The 23,407-nt window shown below is 44.5% G+C and overlaps 1 protein-coding gene across 3 annotated transcripts in view; it reads left to right on the top strand.

Moving 5' to 3' along the window:
• Positions 1 to 23,407, top strand: part of WDFY4 (WDFY family member 4) — a 323,059-nt gene that overhangs the window by 217,607 nt on the left and 82,045 nt on the right. For all 3 annotated transcript variants that reach the window (XM_019655081.1, XM_019655082.1, XM_019655080.1), the window contains exons 41-44: positions 3,567 to 3,773; positions 5,122 to 5,173; positions 8,052 to 8,221; positions 19,787 to 19,935. In XM_019655081.1, the coding sequence (XP_019510626.1) occupies positions 3,567 to 3,773; positions 5,122 to 5,173; positions 8,052 to 8,221; positions 19,787 to 19,935 (578 nt within the window). The remainder of the gene's footprint in view (positions 1 to 3,566; positions 3,774 to 5,121; positions 5,174 to 8,051; positions 8,222 to 19,786; positions 19,936 to 23,407) is intronic.

The raw sequence follows: 23,407 nt of genomic DNA, 5'->3' as shown, positions 1-23,407 counted from the left end.
CCTAGGGCTCTCAGTCATTGGCCATGTAAGACTGCTTTAACTTGGCATTTTACACACAGCTAAGAAGTTGCTGGGGATGGCAGGATCCCACAGCATGATAAGATAACATGATTATGCCCCAGTGCCCTGGCAGTTAACCTAAACATCATTATGTCCCATCACTGTGTCACCAGCAAACTGGGCAATTCTGATATTTCATCTCCCAAATTTCTCATCACTGTAGCAGTACTGGCGAAAACAGCGGCCTGCACCTTGGCCTGCCCAGGTTCCCCTTTGCTTTTTCCAAATTACGTTTGTTCTCTTCTCTGTGGTCCAGAACTCTGGTTCTACTCTGTTATATACCCTGGCCATCCTGCTCTTACATCAAGTCCTCTTCGTAATTTACAGAAATGCCTCTTTCTGCCAATGCTGTTTTAAAAACATCACATCTTTACTGGTTAAATCTCTTTGCTAGATGCCCAGCACCTCAGAAATGGTCTTTCTTTTAGAATGTGAAGGGCACTGTTTTATCTCTCTTCTGGGCCCTGCAGAGGCCAACAGGCCAATGCCATTTCTCGCTCAGTGTTTGTATGTCCATTAAGGTCTGCCACAGCTCTTCAGATGCAAGTATCAGAATCTCAACTCAAACTGGCTTAGGCAACAAATGAAATGTTTTGTGCTATTGAAAAATCCACGGGCAGAGTAGGCTTCAGGAAGAGTTAGATCTAGATGTTCAAACTCTGCTCTAAGGAATCTGTCTCCTCTCTCTCTTACACATACACAGACACAGTCTCTCTCTCTCTCTCTCTCTCTCTCTCTCTCTCTCTCTCTCTCTCTCTCTCTCTCTCATAAACATACACAATGTATGAGGTTACTAATATGTTTGAGCTTTGAGGCACCAGAGCACAAGGATGAGAGAGCAAGTGAGGCTGGAAGGAATTCATGTTCTGCTCCTCAGGCTGTACTTCCTAGAACAAGGCAGGACTCATGCAAAGGATGGGGAACATTTCTAAGTTGGACAAAGGCACTGTCTCCATGTTGAGCTGCCAGCCTGTAGGTTGTATCTGCCTGAGAGGGCACTTCTCCTGATGCACATAAAGATGTCCTGGGACTGGGGTGGTTGGCCCTGAATGTGTATCTTTACATCCACCTCTGCACTGTCCACTCTGGATGGGCTCCAGAGAGCACCAGTGCCAACCCTGGGGAATGATGATCACCAATCCATCTTATAACCATTCACCATCACTCAGATTCCCCAGACTTGGGTGACATGCGCAACTCTGAAGCCAGGGTTGGACTCAGCCCCACCAAAGCACCAGAGACTGAAAGTAGGGAAGGTTGCCCAGAGGAAAATCTCAGTGATGTTATCCAGGAGTTTCCATTCAGCTGCAAATCATAGCTGCCTCTAACATACCAGAACCCCTGCTTCTGAGTCTCTGGGGTGGCATTTGAGCTGAAAGAGGACCTTATATTGTGAATAAACATGGATATGACAGAGAATCTTGAAGGTGTGGAGACTCAGAGCTTTTGCTATTTAGTTGTCTCATGTCCTCTGTTTTGGGACTACATGTAGCTTTCTTTCATGGAGTAACAATTATTCCTCTCTGAGGGGTTTCACCACTGACACACATCTGTGTGGCTGCAGATATTCAAGACAACCCACTTGCCCTGTGATGAAGACTCAGGCAGCCATGCACCACCATTGTCTGACTGGAGCATTGGGGTGGAAGATGCTCTTACAACACTAATTTGAAGCCCAGGATGGACAAGCCAATAGCATGGGATTGTTCATCCTCTATAAAGCTCAGTATGTTACTGGAAACACAGCAAACATTTCTAGGGAGCTGAAATATTTTCCCCAAAAAGTGTTCATTTTATATAACCAAATACCTGTAAAAGGCTTTAGACAGTCATTATTTTTTCTGGAGCTCCTTATTGACCAATTGGAGTATTGGATATGAATTTAAAAACTGTGGAGAAACAAAATAATCTTGTTTTGAAATAGGATTGGTTTTATTCACAATAATACTAACTGCATAAGCTGGGTAAGGCACCATATAAAACTCTTGAAAATATTGCCTCATTTAATCCTTACATAAACCCATGGTTTTATTATTCTGATAATATTATTAACCAGATTTGGTGGATGAGTAAGCTGAAGCTCCTTCAGATTAAACAGCTAGTGGACAGCAGAAATATGACAACCCAGTTTCATCTGACGCCAAAGATCTTGTGCTAGCCACTATATTTTCTGTTATATTTTCATGGGAATTTTCAAGTTCACAGAATGATTTACCTATTGCAAATGGCTCAGACTTGCTAAGTTTGCCAGTCTTTGAAGTAATACTGGCAGAAACCATGAGTTAATAAAATGATACTAGGCCCCCAGGAAAGGAATCTAGCCCTCAGCTTAAGCAAACACTTTGGAGTCAGACAGATGGGGCTTAAACATCAGCTTGGTCACCTGGTGGTCCTTGGAGAAGTCGCTTCTCTCCTAGACTTGGTGTCTTTATGAGGATAATAGAAATTGCTTACAAGTTTTTCACTCATACAGCCACTGCGTAGAAGGAATGAGATGAGATACAGTAGATGAGGGGCTGAGCTTAATGCATGATAATGAGCCTCTTTCCTTTTTATGTGAAGTTTATGAGACCGGTGTTTCTTGTTTCACCTTTCAGTTTCTGAAAAATTAAAATTTATGAAAAATACCATCAAATATTTGCCTAATTGCAAAAGTTCACCCTGCAGGCAAAGTTTATTCTACTGCCCAAACTGAATTGAAATGTTTCCTTGACAGGTGGTATTCAGAACTTGAATGTGGCATGCAAAAGCAGTTTAGGGGTGTTGATGTATTCTATAAAAGGTTTGAGTTTTATTCTAGTGGAAGGTATAATAGTTAAGTACCACATACACAAACTATGAGGGTTTCATAGATAATAGGTGGGGTTATTTTCATTCATATCAAAGGTTTTAGCTTTTGCGAACATTCTAGAACCCTTGAACATTGTAGAATCATATGATATCAGGATTTGAAAGACTCTTAGACAGTATCTAGGCCAAACCTCTGATTTAACCCTTGGAGAATCTGAGGAGCAGTGACAGGAGTAACTTGCTCAAATCAACCCACTGCTGGCTAATCTGCCAATTGCTGCCACGCTGCCAGTCCAGACGACTGGAAGAAGTATTTCCAGCCTCATTTTTCAAGGGTGGGGTATTGGTGAAATTCTGTATCCATTTTATAGAATAGCAACCCAGTCCACTCTGATGATTAACATCAGGACTTTTGGGACCTGTTGCTCTCTGCCCAACACCCAGTAGTCATGTGCCTCTGAATTCCAAAGTGTGGTTTGTTTTTTTCTCCCCCCATCCTGGACTAAATGGTCTCAAAACTAAGAACCTGATTTCTTCTCTGGGCCAGGTCTTGGCTCCAGAGAGTACACTCCATTCTCTGAGTGTGCTCAGGGATGCCTATACGGAGCTATTTTTCTCAGGCAATTATGGGGGCTTTGGTCTGTTCACCCCTGGAGCTTTGGGGCCTGGCTCGTGAGAAAAATGTCCAGGAGTGACACTGTACTTCTGCTTCCCAGAGGTGGAGATGTGGTAACATCAAGGCAGCCAAAGCCTGGGCCAGGATCCAGGAGCAGCTTTTTGGGGAGCTGGGCTTATGGGGCCACATGGCAGAAGCCACACCTTGTTCCCGGTGGGAACTGGACTGGAGAGAAGGACCCGCCCGTATGAGGAAACGCATCAGGCGCTTTTCTCCGCTGGAGGCCCTGAGCGCACAAAGGCTCAAGGTAAGAGTTTGATGCAGCAAGACAACAATGCTTCGATGTAGGAAATGTAGCTGTTCCATTTCACGTTGTTTTCATCAGGACTCTGCCTGGTGTGCTTCAGGAGAGCTTTGACAAGGGCAGGTAGGAGAAAAAAATCTATGTAGCTAAAGGCAGGAGTGCTCTAATTTATTCTTGATGCTGTTTAACAGAAGAAAAGAATCGCTAACCCTCCCAGGTAACAGAAGGAATGCTGTAACTACAGCCTGAATGAATGAATAAATGAGTGAGTGGTTCATATCTACACCAGTGACCCAGACCACACTGACATCCACAAAAGTCCAGTAGAATAATCTGGATGCCAGTGTTGGGAAAGAGCCATGCGATAGCCATTGTCTGCTTACACAAATCATTTGTCATGGAGCAGTCCTGACTACACTGCCATGGGCATTATTACACAAGCAAATCCCATAACACGTTTTACAATAGAAATACCTTGAACTCAGCTATTTCTGCAAGCTTGAGCCGGTGACCCACTTAGTCCAAATGACATTGAAGCTATACTGGATCCTCAAACAATGGAATCTGGGCAGACCCTGGGGGTTTGTTGTAATGAAGCTTGAACTCTGTGTCATCAAACTTACATTTTTGCCTTTTAAAGGATGGAGAACCAGCGGGATTGGTCGTGGATATAGAAAAACATCTGTTAATAGTTTTTCATTTCCTCATTGAACAATCCTGATTTAAGAAATTCTAAAAGGCACCCATCAAAACACAAATGCAAGACAATGTTGGGTTTCCTTTTAGTCTGCAACCTCAGAATCTTACATCTATGTTAAGCTCTTTATAAAACATAATAAAAAATTATATTTCATTTATTCAGTAGACACCTGAATTTTTAATGTATTGTCTATAATAAACATCTGATGGTACATAGTATTTTTCCCTCAATAAATTTCCTAGAAAATAGGCAGGAAAGATAAGTAGCCTGAATACTGAGTGGGTGACAAAGCCAAAGGTGAGCTATGAAACCAGGTTTCTGGTCCCTTATCTCCTCTCCAGGGTGGCCCATACCACAGACATCCAGGATACTATCTAATCCCATTCTGTCATCATCTTTGGTAATTACTGTAAACCCTACTTAATGGAAGATTGTGGGTTTTTTCCCCTTTGACTCAGAAACATTAATACTTGCATTTTATTGTGGTCCTTTAAGGTTTAGCATTTTTCTCCTCTTGCATCTGAGTCTTGAGTATGTGAGTAATTTGAAGGACTCACATGCAGGTGTGTGTGTTTGTGAATCTGTGCAATGAAGGGGTGCATATAGGTGGTATTCAGGACTTAATTTCTCTTTTCTCTGGTTTTATTTCAGGAAAGCCAAGACAGAAATGGTGATAGTTCTCAAACAAATGTTGAAAGCCAAGGTATTCAGTTTATCAGCTTATCTTGGTTTTAATTAATATCTTCTTAAAGATTTGCAATTAATACAGAGGGTGCCAAAAATGTATACATGTTTTAAGACAGAAAAACTGTATTAAAATTGTAATATTCAATATATACCAATAACAGAAGATGAATACAAGTCACTTTTGACTTATGCAATTACATCCAGACCATCTGATTATGGCAAACTACTGCTTGAGCAACGTTGACCACAGTGTCCACTTGTATACATTTTTTTGGCACCTCTGGTATTCTGGAGGAAGAGAATCCTGCAAGTCTAGAGGAAGGGGTGCTAAGATGCTTCATTACTGTGCTCCCCAGAATGAAGAGGAACCTACTTCAGACCCCAGCACTCCCTCAGGGGGAGAATTTTATATTAACATTGCAACAATAAATTTTTTTTCAGGGGAACCATCTTGTCAATTTGATGTATCAGGGAAACCTTAAAAGTGCCCCCAGACAGTACAAATACATGTTCAGTATGTGACCCAAAACACATAGGAGGAAAATAACAGAATGTTTTAGAGTAAAAATGGATAGAATCGATATTTAATGCTACTGTTTACACTGAACTATCTGATTATGAAAATGACAGATAAAAAAAATAGTCATTATTACAGTAGTCCCCTTTTATTTATGGGAGATACTTTCCAAGATCGCCAGTGGATACCTGAAACCATGATAGTACCAACCCTATATATGTTATGCCTGTTCCTATATGTATACACATTTTCGCTTAAAGAAATTACTTTATGGCTTCTCTTTGGCATATCCAAATTGTCAGCTTCACTACTCTCCTTCTTTGGGGCTGTTATTAAGTAAAACAGGGATGACTTGAACACAAGTAGTGTGACACCGTGACAGTCATCTGGTAACAGAGGTGGCTACTAATGGGCGGGTAGCATATACAGTGTGGAGATGTTGGACAAAGGGATGATTCACGTCCTGGGCAGGATGGAGAGGGATGGCTCAAGATTTCATCACGTTACTCAGAACGACACACAATTTAAAATTTATGAATTGTTTATTTCTGAATTTTCCATTTAATATTTACGGACTGCAATTGATTGCAGGTAATTGAAACTGTGGAAAGCAAAACCACAGATAAGGGGTGACTACTGATTTCCCAAACTAAAAACGTATATATACTTTGAATTATTTTTTACATTTATTTTTCCTCTTTATTTGTATAATTTTCATGGAGGAATTTGATTCAGTCAATTTGTTGAAATCCAGGCTTTATTTTCAGAGGTCACTCTGGCGTGAACACATTGAAACACACACACAAATACACACACACAGACACACAGAGACATACACACTATATTTCAGATTCTGTGTGTCTCTACCAGACTCTGTCTTTTGCTTCAGACACTCCCTATCTATGAGATTCATTGTGTCCTAGGCTGCAGCTAGTATCATGTCCTTAACCAGATGATAACTTCTTAGCACTGATCCTCTTGTCTCATTTAGTGGCTTAGTACTGGATTTTCCATTGAGCTGACTATAGTGCCAGTCTGTAGTATTGCCCAGAAGTGAGGACCCTGGGCTCTGGCCCCAGGTTGATTTAGGGGTCCCACTGTGGCACAGGACTTGGGATACCCATTTCTTTCTCTTCTCTCCACTTAGAGCCCCACAACTCTAAGATCAGAATAATGGTCTACCTGCCCTCTCTTAGAGGGGGAGGCTGCAGAGATGGGAAGTGTGTGCTGATTTTATTGGACTATGTCCATGGGCTGCTGAGTCTGCTGGCCCCAGTTAGAGACCCTCCCCCCCTACAGTAGGGAGCTCAACCAGGGGAGAAGAAAGGGCCCATGGGTCTCCACCATGCCTTCCTGGGTGCCTGAAATTAATAGCATTCTTCCTGCATGGGGAAAGCCAGGGAGAGCTGCTGCTGTGAGCAGCAGACACTTTCATTTACCCAGATGTGAGGGTCCCGGGGGGAGGAGGTCAAAGCAGTGAGCATCTTGGCATAAAAAAAGAGCCGGTAACCCTTGGCCTTTGAAGTCATGTGCAGTGGGCCTGCTCCAGGCAGGTGAGCACCCAGGACAGGGTGGAGGAACAGGATCTAGAAATCCATGTAGGTATGTGCTTAGCTGACAACAAATGTCCATGCCCAGGAGTGTATCCTTAGGAAATAAGTGTAGGTGTATAGCACAGTGCACTCATGGGAGTACAAAATAGAAACTACTGTACCTTCAAAAAGCATGAGGGGGTTTAGGTGATTATGAAAGAGCCACACAATAGAATATTGTTTTCAAAGAACTTTCAATGGGATGGGAAAGTGCTCATTATATAATCTTGAATAAAATATATACTGGGGGTGCTAAAAAAATGTATACAAGTGGACACTTTGGTCAACATTGCTAAAGCAGTAGTTTGCCATAATCAGAAATGTCTGGACACTGATGGTAACCACTTTGAGCACCTCTTGTAATTGCAGAAGTCAAACGTGACTTGTACTCATATTTTGTTATCGATATATATTGAGCATTATAATTTCAATAGTTTTTTTCCTTTCTTATTATAAAATGTGTATACATTTTTTGGCTATATATATTTATATATATTTATATGTGTATAAATACACACACACACACACACACACACACACACACAGCCAGGCCTGGTCACACATTCCCGAGGGAATCAACCTGAGGTTATGTTGACCATGCCACAGGGTCAGAGGGCATTATGTTCACTTTTAGAAAGAATGAGAAACACACAGAGATGCACACTATTCACGTCTGCCCTGAAACCTTGCATTTCCTCTCAGCAACTCAGGCCCAGACTGCACACCACCCCTTGTGATGTCAGGTGGCTCATGCCTAAACCACGTGTCCCTTTATGCCGCTGCAGATAAGCCCACACCAAGGGAAGCTGACAGTGAGGGGGATGATCTGGTGGCAGTGGACTGCACCCAGCTGACCTTTTTCCCTGCCTTACACGAAAGTCAGCACTCTGAAGACTTCTTGGAACTGTGTCGGGAAAGACAAGTGATTTTACAAGAGTTTCTTGATCATGAAAAGGTAATGCAGCCCATTCTGATTATTCTTTCAAAAGGATCAGACATGAGAGAACTAAGCTTTCTTCACTCACATGGGAGGTGATTAGCTCCCTTCACTGTAAAAATCAACAAGCAAAAAGAATGGTCATGCTCCGGAATTTGTGTACTCAGAGCAGGCTTGCAAATGGAACCCACAAGTCCTGCATCAAAATATTTGTTTAAAAGTCATAAATCAAGCTAATAAACTGTTAAGCGAAATATGCTCTAACTTCCTACGTTAACCTGTATTAATACCTGGGGAGCCAGTCTCAAATTGAGAATTTTTGACCTTGTAGTTCAGCACGTTGGTCCCTGCCTGTAGCCTGACTGCCCTGAAGGAAACATCCCACATCTTGAGAGGCCCTGGTGGATGTGTTTGGACCTCCCAACCCTATGTCCAAGCTGTCCCCACATTCCTCACCCCTCAGGCCTCAGGGTAAGCACATTTGGGTCAGCCCTCAGAAGGGTGACCTTGATAATGAAGTGTGCACAGGCCAGGAGGCAGGCTGGGACAGTTAGCAGGGCCGTCCACAGTCTTCTTGGTATGACTGCAAGTGGGCCGAGGGGACTCCCTAAAGTGTGGGCCTTGGGAGGGCCCCTCTTACCCAAGTCTAGGAAAGGTATGGAAGGTGAAGCGTATGTCCTAGAGTAGAACAGACCTGAGTTTGAATCCCAACTTAGCTACATGCTAAATGGCATGCCACCTAACCTTTGAAAGCCCCAGTTCTGATTTTTAGTGTGGAATGTATTGCAACCATGTCATAAGGTTCTTAGAAGGTTTAAAAAATGGAGTAATGGGAGCAAAGAGAGTAGCTCAGAGCTGGGCACATATGAAGTGGCTCAGCAAAACTCTCTTCTCTTTGCAAAGGTTAAGAGGTATAAGGATTGGGTGGACCTCAGGGTCTTCTCTATCAACAATTATTCAGCCCAAAGTGTCTACCGTGCCAAGGTGAGACACCCTGACATGAAGGATGCACGTTAAACAGATCTCAGGTGTCAGCCATTTCTTCCTACTGTCCTGACAGGGTCAGGAAATGTTGGGCTATTTGTTGTCTCCATATTGGTTCTTTTCATGGTTTTGATAAAAAGAGATTATCTCTTCTTGGTAGTGCTTTGGTTTAATTTGGCATGCTAATTTTCTATTGCTGCCATAACAAATTACCATAAATATAGTAACTTAATACTACATATATCGATTATGTCAAAAGTCTGAGCATGACATGTATCAGCTTGTTCTCTGCTTTTTGTCTGGCAGGGCTGAAACCAAGGTGTTGGCAGGGCTGCATTTGTTTCTAGAGGCTCTGGGAGTGAATTTGTTTCCACTCTCATTCAGGTATTGGCAGAATTCAGTTCCATGCTTCTGTAGAACTGAGGCCCCCGTTTCTTTGCTGGCTGCCAGCCAGGGGTCATTTTTAGCTTCTAGAGGCTCCCACATCCCTTGCCTTGCGGACTCCTCCCTCTATCTTTAAAGCCGGCTATAGCAGGTCAAGTCCTTCTTACCCTTCAGATCTCTCTGACCCCCTTCTGTCTCACCTCCCCTCTGACTCACTCTTCCACAGCATTTTCCCCACCAACTCTTTTCCCTTCCTCCTCTGATTTTAAGGGTTTGTGGGATCACATTGGATAATCCACGATAATCTCCCTATTTTAAAACCCTTTGATTCATAACCTTGATTTCATCTGCAAAGTCCTTTTAAGCAGTGCCTGGGTTAGCATTTGATGGGGTAACCAGGGACAGGGCTCTTGGGACATCTTTGGAATATTGCCTGTCACATTTGGTCACATATGGACACTCAGTGTCCATATCCCACATCCTCTTCCACGTCCTTCTTCCTTGGAAGAAGCTCTTCCAAGGAGAGCTTCTGCATATGGCTCTGTTTCCACGTGCTTCCCAAGGCTTGCCTGGTGGTTCCAGCCCTGACTGGGCTGAGCTATGATCACAGCCAAGAGCTAGCCCCAGCCCTGATCTGTGTAGCAGGCAGATGCCCTTTGTACTTGTGCTGGTCTCTGACAGTCTTATTTTTGCTGCGTGTCCCACCCAATGACATTTCCATCAAGGGTCTTGTTGGGGGAGCAGGAAGCCCACAGGTGACTGACTTTTCCAGCTCCTGAGAGAGAGGACAGGACAGGAAAAGGTACTTCATCTTTAGTCTTTCTGGGTCTCCATGTCACACTGGAAACTGTCAGAAGCGCCACACAATGGTTTGTTGTGGTAGCAGGGATAATCAGGCTGTGCAGACAGGATTAACAGAACCCAGCAGGGGCCGACAACAAGAACTGTCCTGTTTCCACTTAACATTTGGCATTGCCTGCTAGAAGGGGCGAGCCCAGGGCAGGGGACCCAAGTGAGTGAGACTGAGCAGCTGACAGAGCAAGGTGATTCTTTCCGTTGTCTGGGCATTAACTCTTTTCATGAGTTGTTTTCATTCCTTTTGTTCTTGTTACCTCTGGTTTCTTGGTAAATTGTGGGAGAGATTTCCTGATTCAGCCTGAGTTCCACCAGGGTCAGAGGGATCAAACCACCAGACACACCTGCTCTCTGGAGAAGTAGGTCTGGAAGGAGAGGGGGGGGGGGGGGAGGCAGGCTGCCTGGGTGTGGAGTGGGCTGATGCCACTGGCAGAGCCTTGTACAGACCCCACCCACCCAATCTCACCTCCACCACTTACAGGCCCAGTGACTTTGGGTAAGTAACAGACCCACTTCTGAGCCTCATTTCGTTTACCTTTAAAATGGGGTTATACTCCTTGACTGATCAGTTTGTGTTGAAGACCCAAGAGGTGCTGTGTGTTTCTGAGTCCAGCAGTGGGGGGACGCTCAGTGGGTTGTATCTGCTGTTGTCCTGTGGCCATTGCTCTTCTTTTAACACTCCCTCAGGATTTGTTCTGTCACTTCAAGAAGGATGGAGGGGTGGGATAAGAACCCTGGTTCCTAAGCAATGGCCCTGAGGAAGTGGGAAAGGGCCTGTCCATGAAAACGATGGAGGAATAAGTGCTCTGATTCACACCTGGCCCCAGCTGGCCTCTCACTGCAGGGGTAGGGAGGTGCTGTGGTGAGTAAACGGGCACAGTGGGAGACCTGAGGGTCTAATGGGTCTGTTGTTCTGCCAAGGTCAGTGGATGAGACAGTGGGCCAGACCAGAGTCTGTGAGAGTCCTGACCTGCAGGGGTCGCCCCTCTAGGAGTTCTGCACTCACTACAAAACACAATGTTTTGTGGAAAAGAGGGAAGCTGCTGGGCTTGGGGCCTGGCTTGGTGTGTGGTGAAACCGAGTAGGCCTCTGAATTTAAAGCATGAGGCAGGGAGGAACACAGGGAACTGGCCCCAGAGCTCAAGAACACCCTTGGGCCAGAGGAGAGGAGTCAGGCCTAGACTAGAAAATTGTCTGTGGAGCAGCCCTGGCTGTTTGGTGGGTCGATGGGACCCCTGTGACTGGGCCTCCACACACCTCCAGAGCCAGATCCTCACTGCCCCACGCCCACCCGCTAGCTCAGGGCTCCACTACAGCCAAGGCTTACTGCCAGGTGAGCCTGTCCTGGAGTGCCCATCCACAATACACTCCTAGCCTCAGGCCCGCCACAGCACCCTGCTCACTCCACTGCCTGCATGCCTCTTATTGCATGGCATGGCTCTGTGCATATTTCTGAGTCTGCCTGTCATTTCTTTAAAGGTAGGGACAAGCTTGGGTTCATCCTTTTCTCTCCCTTCCCTGACATAGCTTTTGTGCTCTGGAAAGATCTGCTGAACTGGAGAGTGATGTTAGGGCAGGACGCCATGTGCAGGGAACCAGCAGGTGGGCAGAGGGGCAGTGTGGGGGCTCGCGGGAGGGCAGCCTGCCTGCAGCCATGACCTGGGTATGCTCTCGAGTGCCTGGGGGCCTGGTCTGAGGGGTAGCATGCACTGGGTGGACCTGCCTCAGTGGAGAGCCCTCTGGGAGCAGGTGGGGCATGGCTTTGCAGAGGCTGGCTGCCATAGCAACTCTACCATCACCATCACCACCAGGAAGGCAGGGGGCAGCTTAACACAAGGCAGGTGCTCAGAGCTTCATTCTACTCTTTGTTTATTGCCATCATTGGCAAAAATGTCAATAGCTGGACATCCGGAGCACTTGCTCTGTGTGTTCTTCCTACAGCATCTCATTGAGTCTCACCATGGTGCTGTGATAGAGGATTTATCATTTTCACTGTAAAGATAGCGAAAAGAGGGCCCAGTGGGGCTACTAACTAGAATTGCTGGGATTTCATCCTGGAGCTGTCTTACTCTAAGTTCAGGTGATTTTTCACTCTCTACCATCTTCCAACCCACTGTGTTGGGCAAGTTACATAAAGTCTGCAGCACCCTGTCCTGTAGCAGTCTTCCCATATTGGGGTGTGGAGGTGTTGGCTCCAGGCTCCACAGTGCTTCCTGTGTAACCTTTCTGGTTAACACTGGCCCAGGCAGGCAGGCTTCCAGGTCCTCCACCACACCCGGCATCTCTGCCTGAGCCACAGCATGCCAAGCTGCCTGCCTGTCCATGCCTTAGCCCTGGTTCACTGTGGCCTTATCCCGGTCCACTATACTTATTGTCAGGGATAGAAACTGGAAGTTGAGGAAGGAAGGATTGTTGCATTGACCCTTGAACCATGAACATGTTCAAACAAATATACAGAAAGTTTACCCAAGGGAAGGCTCTGTGTGTGTGTGTGTGTGTGTGTGTGTGTGTGTATAGGGAGGTATTTTCTACATTTCCTGGGCTCATACACTTGTGTTGAGACATTTTTTTAGCAAGTATTAGATGAAAGCTGGGAATTCCCCTAATTCAGATGCCTCCAGAAAACCTTTGGGCCTTGTGCTTTTTCTAAATGAAAGCACACCCACAAGAGGGTGTGTGAGACAGTTGTGCCCATTCTCAGAAAACCTGGGAGCACCTGCCTGAAGTGGCCATCACATAAATTGGGCAGGCAGCCCTGTGGGGAGTCCCAGGCCCCTCCTCTCCTGCTATCTCAGAAGCACTTGTGTTTATGGCCTTTGATGGACACAGCCCAGGGGCTCCCAGAGCAGAACTTCCTTCCGGGCTTTTGGATGGCCCCTCCCTCCTCATCACCCCCCCACACACACACCCCCCCCTCCCAGCGCTCTGCAGGAAGCAGGCAAGCCTGGAGCTCCAGGGTGGCAGCAGCTTCCCTCATTTCTTTATGTGAACGCTGGAGCTCTGACCACCTCCAGTGATACCTGGGACAGTAATTATTCTGTGCCACCTTTGTGTTGTGCCACAGTTGATTAATGATTCCCCAGAACCACAAACATATTTCTCTGCAAACAGTTCTGTTTGACATGAGGAGTGCTTTATTTAATGCATGATATTGTGGGCCTGAGTCAGCCACTGTGCTGCTGGGTACGGTCCCTTGTACCCTCCATGTAGCTGCTCTCAGAAGTGAAGTTGCACTTGGAGAAATGGGCTTCAGACCCAGTCCAGAGTCAGAACTCAAGTGAGAGTTGTTTTTTCTATTGCTGTTCTGTTTAAGTACATTAAAAATTAACATTCATTATTTTTCTTACAAACTCAGTGTAAAATATTAGTTTGACCTCAGTAGAAAAGAATCAGCTCAAAGGCGGAGAGTTTTGCTCTGGCCAGCAGAGGGCAGCGGTAAGCTCTTCCCAGGTATTTTTCAGAGGATGTTTGTGGAAGGTGAAGAAATGTGTTAACCTTTTCATGGTACTAACTTCCTGTCTGGGTGAATTGCCATGACCGACTGACTTTCTTTCTTTTTTCTCTAATCGTTAGTTTCAGGTGTACAGAACAATGCAATAGTTATCCTTTCCAACTGACTTTCTAAACTGCACATGTCATCTTCACTTAACGCCTTCTGAGACTCTCTTTGGCATACTTTGTACATAAGGCCACTCCTGGGTTGGCCCTGCCACTTCCCTGGATTGCCTCCTGTATGCTTACACACACACTCACTCACACCACACACACACACACACACACACACACACACACACACACACACACACACACCTGACTTTATACTCTAATTACACAGAACTACTTATATACTTATAATCTCCAAACATATCCAGCTGGTCAAGACTTTAGGCCTTGGGATGCTCCTTTCGTTCTTAACTTCTTAACTCCTAACCCCAGCCTTGTGGTGACATCACCTTCTTGGGAACCACTTCTCTGATGTCACCTCTGCCTCCTCTCTCACCCCAGTCTGGGCCAGGTGCCCTACTCTATGCCCCCAGGGTGACTGCACCTCCTCTGTCAAGCTGTGCCGGGGACAGTCAGTCCCCTCCTCTCTCTCCTGTTAGACCACTTGTGCCCAACAGTGTGTGGGGCACACACTTAACATTCAATACTTAATCTATTAAATGAATCATGAACAAATGAATGCATTATGAGCAATGTGCTTCACGAGATGAGACCTCATCTTTCATAGGCTTGCTGGTGTCCATGGGTCAGTTTCTCAAATGCCACCTTTAGATCACCTGCATTTGAATCATATGGGCTGCTTATTAAAATGCAGATTCCAGGGCCCATTCTGTGCCTGCCAAATGGGAACCTCTGGGGATATAGCTTGGGGATATAAACCTTAAAAGCATCCCGGTGATTTTCAGACATACTAATTTTTTGATTAAATACCTGAGATCCACAAGTCAGGCTTTACAATATTCAGAGCTGCCCTGGCTAGAAACATGCCTCACTTTCACTGAGTCGCCAACAAGCAGATCCTTAGTAAATGCCACTTATGCTAGACACTGCTCTTGTAACAGTCTTTGGGACCTATAAAGCGTTCACTTTACACTGGTGCAGTTTCCATCCTTCTCCATCTAGCCTCCTCTGAGTGGCAGAGAAAGACTAGAAGGCATGTCTGCTTGCAGAGTTGCTGTAAAAGTGGCACATGCAGGCAGGCAGGGGGCATTCCTGCTTCTTGTCTCTGCCTAAAAAGATGAGCTGATCAAAAGAGATCCACACATTGTGTTTCTTCTCAGATTTGCCAAATTGGTACGTAAAAATAGTATCCTTATTGTTCTAACATACTTTGATTACTAGTGTGACCAAATGCTCCATCTAAAAATGATCAAGGTAGAAAGAGCAGATGCCAGACTTCATAGGTGGCCAACAGAAATGTAATTGATATCATCTCCTTCCTTTTTGATACCTAACTTTTTCTCAGCAATCTGTGTTTTGTTTGTTTGTTTGTTTTAAAAAATGAGCATACTCATTCCATACACCAGTATAACAGAACGTATTGATAGCAAGGCCTAGGCGAACAGAAGATGTACAAAAAGGCACTGTGATACATGTGAGCAGGCTTAAGCTTTCTTGGCAGCAGATTTTGCACAAATATAAAAAAATGTACACATTAGCTCTGTTCTAGTTACCTTAGATGACAGCTCTGCATCTCAGTTTTCACACCTATAAAAGTAGGGCATTGCACTAAATTGCAGGTGAATAATGCAGGAAAGAACTTCTGAGAGCCTCCAGCTGACCTTCCTCTTGTGCAGATGTGCACACTGAGGCCTGACTCCAGGAGGATCTGCTGCCACGAGCCTCTGTGGAATGTCCCAGTAGATCGTTGCCCCTCTAGCTTCAGCTCTGGCATTCTAGGGTTCCCAGATGAACCGTTCCTTACACACAGGGCCAGATGTGGTCACATACCTATTCAGGAAGGATAATACCTCATTTAGCCAATCTTAAAGAAAATTCTTCTTGTAAAGCAGAAGTTCGACTCTTTCTAAGATGATCGATAGGATCATGGCATGAGAGATTTCTTAGTCATGAATAAACTTGGGGATGGAGCCCTCCCAGCACTGACTTAAATGGAAGAGCAGGTAATAGTTCACTTGGGTTCATTTTTCAGTTTTTAAAATGCCATTCTTTTCTAGCAGAATCAATTTTTGAGCTATTAACTCAGCTCTCACCAGACATTTTTCTTGTGGTTTGGGTTATTCTGGTCATTACTTAGTTCTCCCCAAAGAAAAGCATCAGGAGATCATGGGAATGTGCCCCAGCCCCTGCTGTTGGCACCATGGAGGTTGGGGAAGGATGGGCACAATGGGGAGGAGGTGGTACATGTCGCCACACCACATCTCACTGTGTGAACTTGAGAAAAAGCTTAAATACCCTGGCATAGCCTCCTTACAGTGCTGATGGGAGTGTAAATTGGCACCACATTGTAGGATGGCAATCTGGCAATAGTTAGCAGAATTTAAAACACCCACGCTCTGGACCTGCAAATCTACTTCTAAGAATTTAACCTATATATTTACTTGTGTGTTCAAAGTGACATATGTACAGGATGGTCATTGAAGCATCACTTATCAAAACATTTGGAAACAACACTAATAAACAGGATTGGTCAAATAACTTATAGTACATCCATGCAAGGGAGTGGTCTGCACCTATTAATAAGAGTGGGGCAACTCTATAAGAGTGATTTGGAAGAGTCTCCAAGATGGGCTGTTAAAGGAACAAACTAGATGCAGAACCTTAAGTATATGAGTATGTTATTTGTGTAAAAAACAGACTATGTATAAAACATGCTTATGTATTCATAGGACCTCTTGGGAAGAATATATTGTAGGAGAAGCAAAGCTTTTCCTCTACCCTCTTATTAGAGTGTCCAGCTAGGCCTGAGAATTGAATTGGTAGAAGACAGATTAACAGGAGAAAAGCATACAAATTTTATTTTTACATGTACATGGGAGCTTTCACAGGAAAATGAAGACCTCAAAAGTGACTAGGCTTGACTGACTAGTAATTGTGAAAAAAAATCTAAAATATATAGGTAGCCTAAAGGAAGGTAAAGGTTAGTTTAACAAGTTTTGTTTGCACAGGTTTCTCTCTTGGCCTTGACTCCCCATCTCTGGTGATGAAAATGTTCTTTTCCTCCTGGCATAGGGAAGGCATCTTTCATATGGGAATTTTATCTCCTGCATTCAGGAAGAAAAGAGGGGGGCCAGAGTGCCCTTTTTGTACCTGCTATTTTTCGAGTGTTTTTAACTCAAAATAATTCTTATGCTAAGGTGGCATATTTTGGGTGGCATATGTGGTACCCTTAAGTACAATAACATAGTAATGGTGGTTACCTCTTGGCAAGCCATTTGGGAAGCTAGATGACTCCACTCAATTGCCTAAGTCCCAAAGATACACACACACACACACACACACACACACACACACACACACACACGTATTTTTTTTTCTTTTTCCAGTTTGTCTTTTCCCACAGTTTGTCTAGTAGCAGTTACTGTCAATTCTACCTCTTCTTGTTTAGATTCAACCACTTCTCCCCTTTCTCCCACTTCCCTCTGCCACCCCACCCAAAGCCATCAGACCCTCCACAGTACCACTGAAATGGCCACCTTCTTCCACTCTTGTCTCTTTCCAATCTATTCTCTGCCCAGTAGCCAGTGTCATTTTCTAGAAATGGCCCCTTCATGGCTTTCTATTGCAACCAGAATAAAACCTAGTGGCCTTACCAAGGCATCTAAGGCCCCCTGTGATCTCAGCATTTCTACTTTCCAATGTCATGTCAGCCACACTGACCTCTTTTCTGCTTTCCTTTTTTTCTGCCCTCCCTGCCTCTGGGCTCTGAATGGAATATTCCCTTTCCTGAAATATTTTCTCCCAGCTTTCCCATGGCTGCCCAATTTCCATCCTTCAAGTCTCAGTGTTTTTCTAAAATAGCGAACCCCTCCCCCCACACACCATTTCTCTCTGCCTTATCATCACCCTGTTATTTTTTTTTCTCACAGCACATACCACGATTTGTAATTGTTTATTGGTTGACAAGTATGTCAACTATCTTCCTTCCCCCACTGGTCTTTAAGTTCCATGAGAGTAGGGTTCTTGTTTAGCTTGTCCCTCCCTCTATCCCCAAAATGTGAATGAGAGCCTGGCATGTAGTGGGTGCTGAGTCTGTAGCAGTGAATTGATGAACTTCTGGATGAGGGAATGAAGTTGGAAATGAATCCATGTTGAAGGTGGCTCTGAAGGTGGCTTGAGGGCCAGCTCCAGGAGAGGCTGGAGAGTGAGCTGCCCGCAGCAGATGTGGCTTACAGGAACCAAGAGCCTTGGCTTGTCCTTACCTAGGAAAACAGTCCAGTGATAACTTGTCCTGGATTGTAGTGGTTAATGCTTGTCTTCGAACAATCCCTTGGTGAATCTTGGCCCTCACTTTGACTAATCTCATTTGATTCAGGAGTTGGACAACTGGTCCTCAGGGCCTGCTTGCCAGGGTTTATTGCTGTAGCCTCATCTTTGCTTCCAAAGTGAGAAGGATGCAAAGCGTCAGTCCCAGGCTCTGCTGCTTATTAGGTGGCTGATCTTTGATGAGATCCTTACCTTTGGGACCTCTATTTGTTTCATCTTTGAATTAGAGTTGTAAACCCCCCCTTGCCCAATTGTAAGGATTTCATTGCTTAATATGTGTAAAATATTTACAGTGGTCATATGGTAGGCAGTCAAAAGAATATCAGTTCTTCTTTCGTATAGCTGGAATTAGCACAGAATTACTCTGAGGAAATGTCAGCCTTGGCCTTATTCTTGGTCCTCATGGGCTGTCATCATCTAGAATTTATTATTTATCCCCTCACTCATTCCTTCAGAAATTTATTCCATGTAAGGACCCACTTAGTCCTTACTTCATGCAGGACTCTGGGTCACACCAAGATATTGTCCCATGTCAGGATCTCTGGAAAGCCAACTATGATCCAGAGATGGGCACGCAGGAAGCATACTGGGAGTGGGGGTTCCAGGACTGGGCAAAGGAGGAAGTGGGACTCTGACAAAGTTTCAGCAGAGGCCTCAGTTGATTCTGTGGGAGCTCGGAGTCTGGGATGCTTCTTCAGAGCTGGCCTGCATTGAGACAAAGGATGTGGCCCTTCCTACTCTGCATTTACCAGTTGTTGGGTACAGGAAAGGAGATGTGACCTTTGGCTCTGTGTTCTCCTTAACTGAGGCAGTTCTGGAAAGCTGCCAACATTTCCAGCTGCTGAGAGAATGGGCACCTAAATCCGAAAGGAGGGATCTGGGTGGAGGACATGCCTCCTCATCAACACCTTGGACTAGCATTGGCTTTGGAGACAGGAGTACCAGCCCTGCATTTGTGGTTCTAGACAGACCTGGTTCCGGTCCTGGCTCAGCCACTTTCCAGCTGGTCACTGGACAAGGTCCTTGGCCTCTATCACTGAGGGATGCCTTGTACCTCGAAAACATTCCTCATTGTTAACTATCAAATGTTTAGTATGGTTGTGGAGGCGCTTAAGTGAGAGAAAGAATGTCAGTGTATCCAGTACAGCAATAAACATCCATCCACATGTCTTGTTGTGGGTGGGGGTGGCCTTGGGTAGATCAAATAACTAAAGAAGTGTTGGGTGTAGAAGCACCGCATAAACTTTGAGGAGCAGTACAGCTCTGTGCATTGGTTCTGTCATTCTTATAGGGTGCTACTCTCACTTCCAAGTGCCCAGTGGGTGATGGTCACTGCCCTGCTAGCCTCCATCAGGATAATAGACATGCTTCACTTACCCATGACCTGACTCAGGTGCTCTCTCCTTCCAGGTGACACAGAAGTACTCTCTGGTGATCGTGCAGGGCCACCTGGTCTCTGAAGGGCTCCTGCTGTTTGGCCATCAGCACTTCTACATCTGTGAGAACTTCACACTCTCTCCTGTGGGTGATGTCTACTGCACCCGCCACTGCTTATCCAAGTGAGTTTCTACCTCTCCCAGCAGATTCATCCCTGAGCCCCAATCTTCCTTCTCAGCTACCCCACTCCTGCTCCACCCGCCTTATTCTTGCTGTGGCCTTAGGTTTGGGCCTGAAACTGAACCATGAGATAAAGCAGAAGAACCTAAGGATAGGCATCCATAACTGCAGTCCCCCAAAGCTAAAATCTGAGTGGAAAACAGTGTGGCAGCTCCTCATGCCTCGCCGATGGGGAGAATAGCACAGGACAAAGGGGGTCTCTCCTTAGGTCATTTGTGTAATAACATCCAGTCCCATGAGCCTACTCATTCAAAAACTTGTTGGTTGGGGCCGGCCGAGTGCGCATTGGTTAAGAGCTGGCTTGGGATGTCAGTTCTGAGCAGCAGGGGCCCTGGTTCGGATCCCACATATGAGGGCCAGTGACACTGCCCTCTACAGCTAAGATGGTGAACAGCAGCTCGACCTGGATCTGGGCTGCCATGAGTCACCGGCGATGGCATAGGCTGCAGCCCCTGCTGCAGTGGCTGCCATAAAAAAAACCAAAAAACTTGTTGGTTGCTCATTCTTATATAGGACATCAGTCATCGCCCCTTTGTACCCAGCAGCATAAGCAGTTTATTTTGGGAAGAGTTTGGGGCACACCAGCATCATAGGACAAAATATATGTTAGGGGAAAAGTCTTGGGATTCACATTTGGAGAGATGGCGTGGGCCTGGTGTGGTAAGGGAGGGCTACTTTGAGGGAGTGGGCTAAGATCTGGGTCTTGAAGAATGGGTGAGATTTGGGGAGAAATTTGAAGAGCCATTTTTAAACCAACTAACACCAAAGGTCTTTGGCAGGAAATTTTGAGTTTTGCGTTGTTTTTTTTATCAAATTTATTTGGTTTATTTTGGTTTAATCAAGCTCTTATTATACTAATTAATTATCTTGTGTTTATAGAGTACAGCCATTCAAAATCAAATTGACCGTTTTCGTACTTTTGTTAAAAGTTCAGTTGTCAAGTTGTATTTTTTTCATTTGATGATTGCTTTTGAAAAATTTGGATGAAGATTTCTTCATCCAGAAATAAGTCTTGACTTTCCTGGTAAGCCAAGGCTCAAATGATGACAAGTAAACCCCTTAGTCAGTGACTCTCAGATTACCTGGACGGCTGGTTAAAACAGGCTCCCGGGGCCCACCTTTATTTAACCCCATTTCTAATTTGGCAGCTCTGGTGTAGGGCCTGAGATTTTAACAAGTTCTCTGATGATGCTGATGCTACTGGTCTGGGATCATACTTTGAGACCCACTATTTTAGACTGTTGATAGAGGAGCCACCTGCTGAGAACTCAGAATTTTAATTCCTAGTTGTCATAGTATTTCCAGCCTATGTCAAAAAGCTGGAATTTAAGGAGTGTGGAAGAAGAGATGTCAGCCACCCTCCCTTGATTTAGATTTGCTTTAAAATGCTTGGCATTTTTCTCTCTGCTAATTTCCATCTTTTATTCATACCAAACATTCACCTCTTTGCTTTTCCAAGACAGGAGAAGCATAATTAATACTTGGCATACACATGCCATCTTATTGCTCATGTTTTATTGATACTGATCAATATGGACAATGGGTCTGCAGACTTGCTTTTCTGAGAGCTGATGAAAGCTTTCTCCTCTATCTATATGCATGGCATGCTCGTGTAATGACTTGCACAATCCATTGTTTCATTCTCCACCTCTGGTTTAAATCGAGTTAGTGTTAGATAAGATCTTATTGATTAGCTAAATTGTGTTTATGAGGTGCATCTAATCATGATCAAATTGACTATATCTGCACTTTTAATAGAAGCCCAGACATCAGGTTGTATGTACTCATTTGATTTGGAATGACAAGGGAGACTTCCCATGTCTGGAAATGTACTTTTCTAGAAAGCATGTAGGAGTATAGTGAGAACAAATGATACCCTGGAATATCCTTTCGGGACCACATAGGTAATTTTAGTCACCATACCTCAAAGATGTATGTGTTAACCAGACAGTGCTTTCTCTCCTAGGTCTTGTCTACTGCTCTAAGAAACTTCTGGCACGCATGCAGATGTGGTTCTCAGAGACAGGCTATTAGATCATGTCAGATCAATGGGGATTAAGTCTTATTTTGACCATGGAGACTAAGAAAGATACATAAATAAGGCAGTTAAAAATAATGCTAAGTCAACCCTGAAATGTTTCTCCTAAAAGACTGCTATCAAATTGAGTATCACTGAGCATTAGACCTTGAAAGAGGCTCTCTGATGTACCATAAAAATATCCCAAGTAAAGCTCAAGAACACTGCACATCGTCCAGCAGAGATTGAACTTCGTGCTTTGGAACTTTCCTTAGAAACTAAGAACCTTTCTAGAAAGTTATATTTTGCGGAATAGGGTGACTCTTAGGTTACTAGGGCTGCTGTAACAAAGTACCAAAAACTAGGTGGCTTTAAAAATCAGAAATGTGTTGTCTCAGAGTCCTGGAGGCCAGAAGTCAGATATCAAGGTATCGTGACCACTCCCTCTCTAGAGCTCTCGGGGAGGATCCTTCCTTGCCTCTTCTAACCTCTGGTGTTTCCCCACAGTCCCTGGTTGGCTTGTAGATACATCACTCAGTCACATGGCCATCTTCTCTCTGTGTATCTTCACATGATCTTCCCTGTGTGTCTGACTCTGTGTCCAAGTTTCCTCTTTATATAAGAAGTCTAGTCATAGAGAATTAGGACCTATTTTAGTGACCTCATTTTAATTTTACGACTTCTGGTATTTACATATTTCTAAATTAAGTCTCGCTCTGAGGTACTGAAGGTTAGGACTTCAACATATTTCTTTTGGGGGACACAATTCAACCTATAACAGTGTCAGTTCAACTCACAATGTATAGTATTTGATTCATTTGGTGATAATCCAAATCATCCAATTAGCTCTTTGTGAAAGGGTGCTTTTATTCAGATATTTCCTCCATATCAGTAAGCATTTTAAGGCTTCATTTCTCTGTTTAGTTCAATTTGACAAATACTTATTGAAAATCTGTCTTGGCCCATTCACTGTGGTAGACTTCGTAGATACAAAGAGATAAGTTGGATGTGGGTTGAGTCTGGTAAATAGTTTATAATCTAGTGAATAATTCTGGGAATAAATTCTAGGTATGAGCCCTGACAACAATTGGATATTGGGTAGTAATAATCGGATAATGGAGTTGTCACTGTCATTCTCACCAGTGCCTTGATCTGGGATGCTGTTTGACCTAAGTGAAGAGTAGGAACTAGAATTCCTCCTTGACCTCACTGGAAGTCAGAGAAGTTTAAGGGAAGCTCAGCTCAGCCCAAAAAGGAGTAATTAATAATGAACAAAAGGCCTCCGCCAGTAGCAGGTTTGAATTAAAGCAACCAGGCAGAAGCATCCAGAACAAAAGCCCCATTTGTATTTGATCAATCCTACAGCAAGATGGCTCAGAGCAGGAGAGCTGAGAGGA

Source organism: Hipposideros armiger, unplaced genomic scaffold (genome assembly GCF_001890085.2).
Source record: "Hipposideros armiger isolate ML-2016 unplaced genomic scaffold, ASM189008v1 scaffold_235, whole genome shotgun sequence".
Taxonomy (NCBI): Eukaryota; Metazoa; Chordata; class Mammalia; order Chiroptera; family Hipposideridae; genus Hipposideros; species Hipposideros armiger.
The sequence above is the reverse complement of the archived record's forward strand: the minus strand, read 5'-3'. Positions and strand labels throughout refer to the sequence as shown.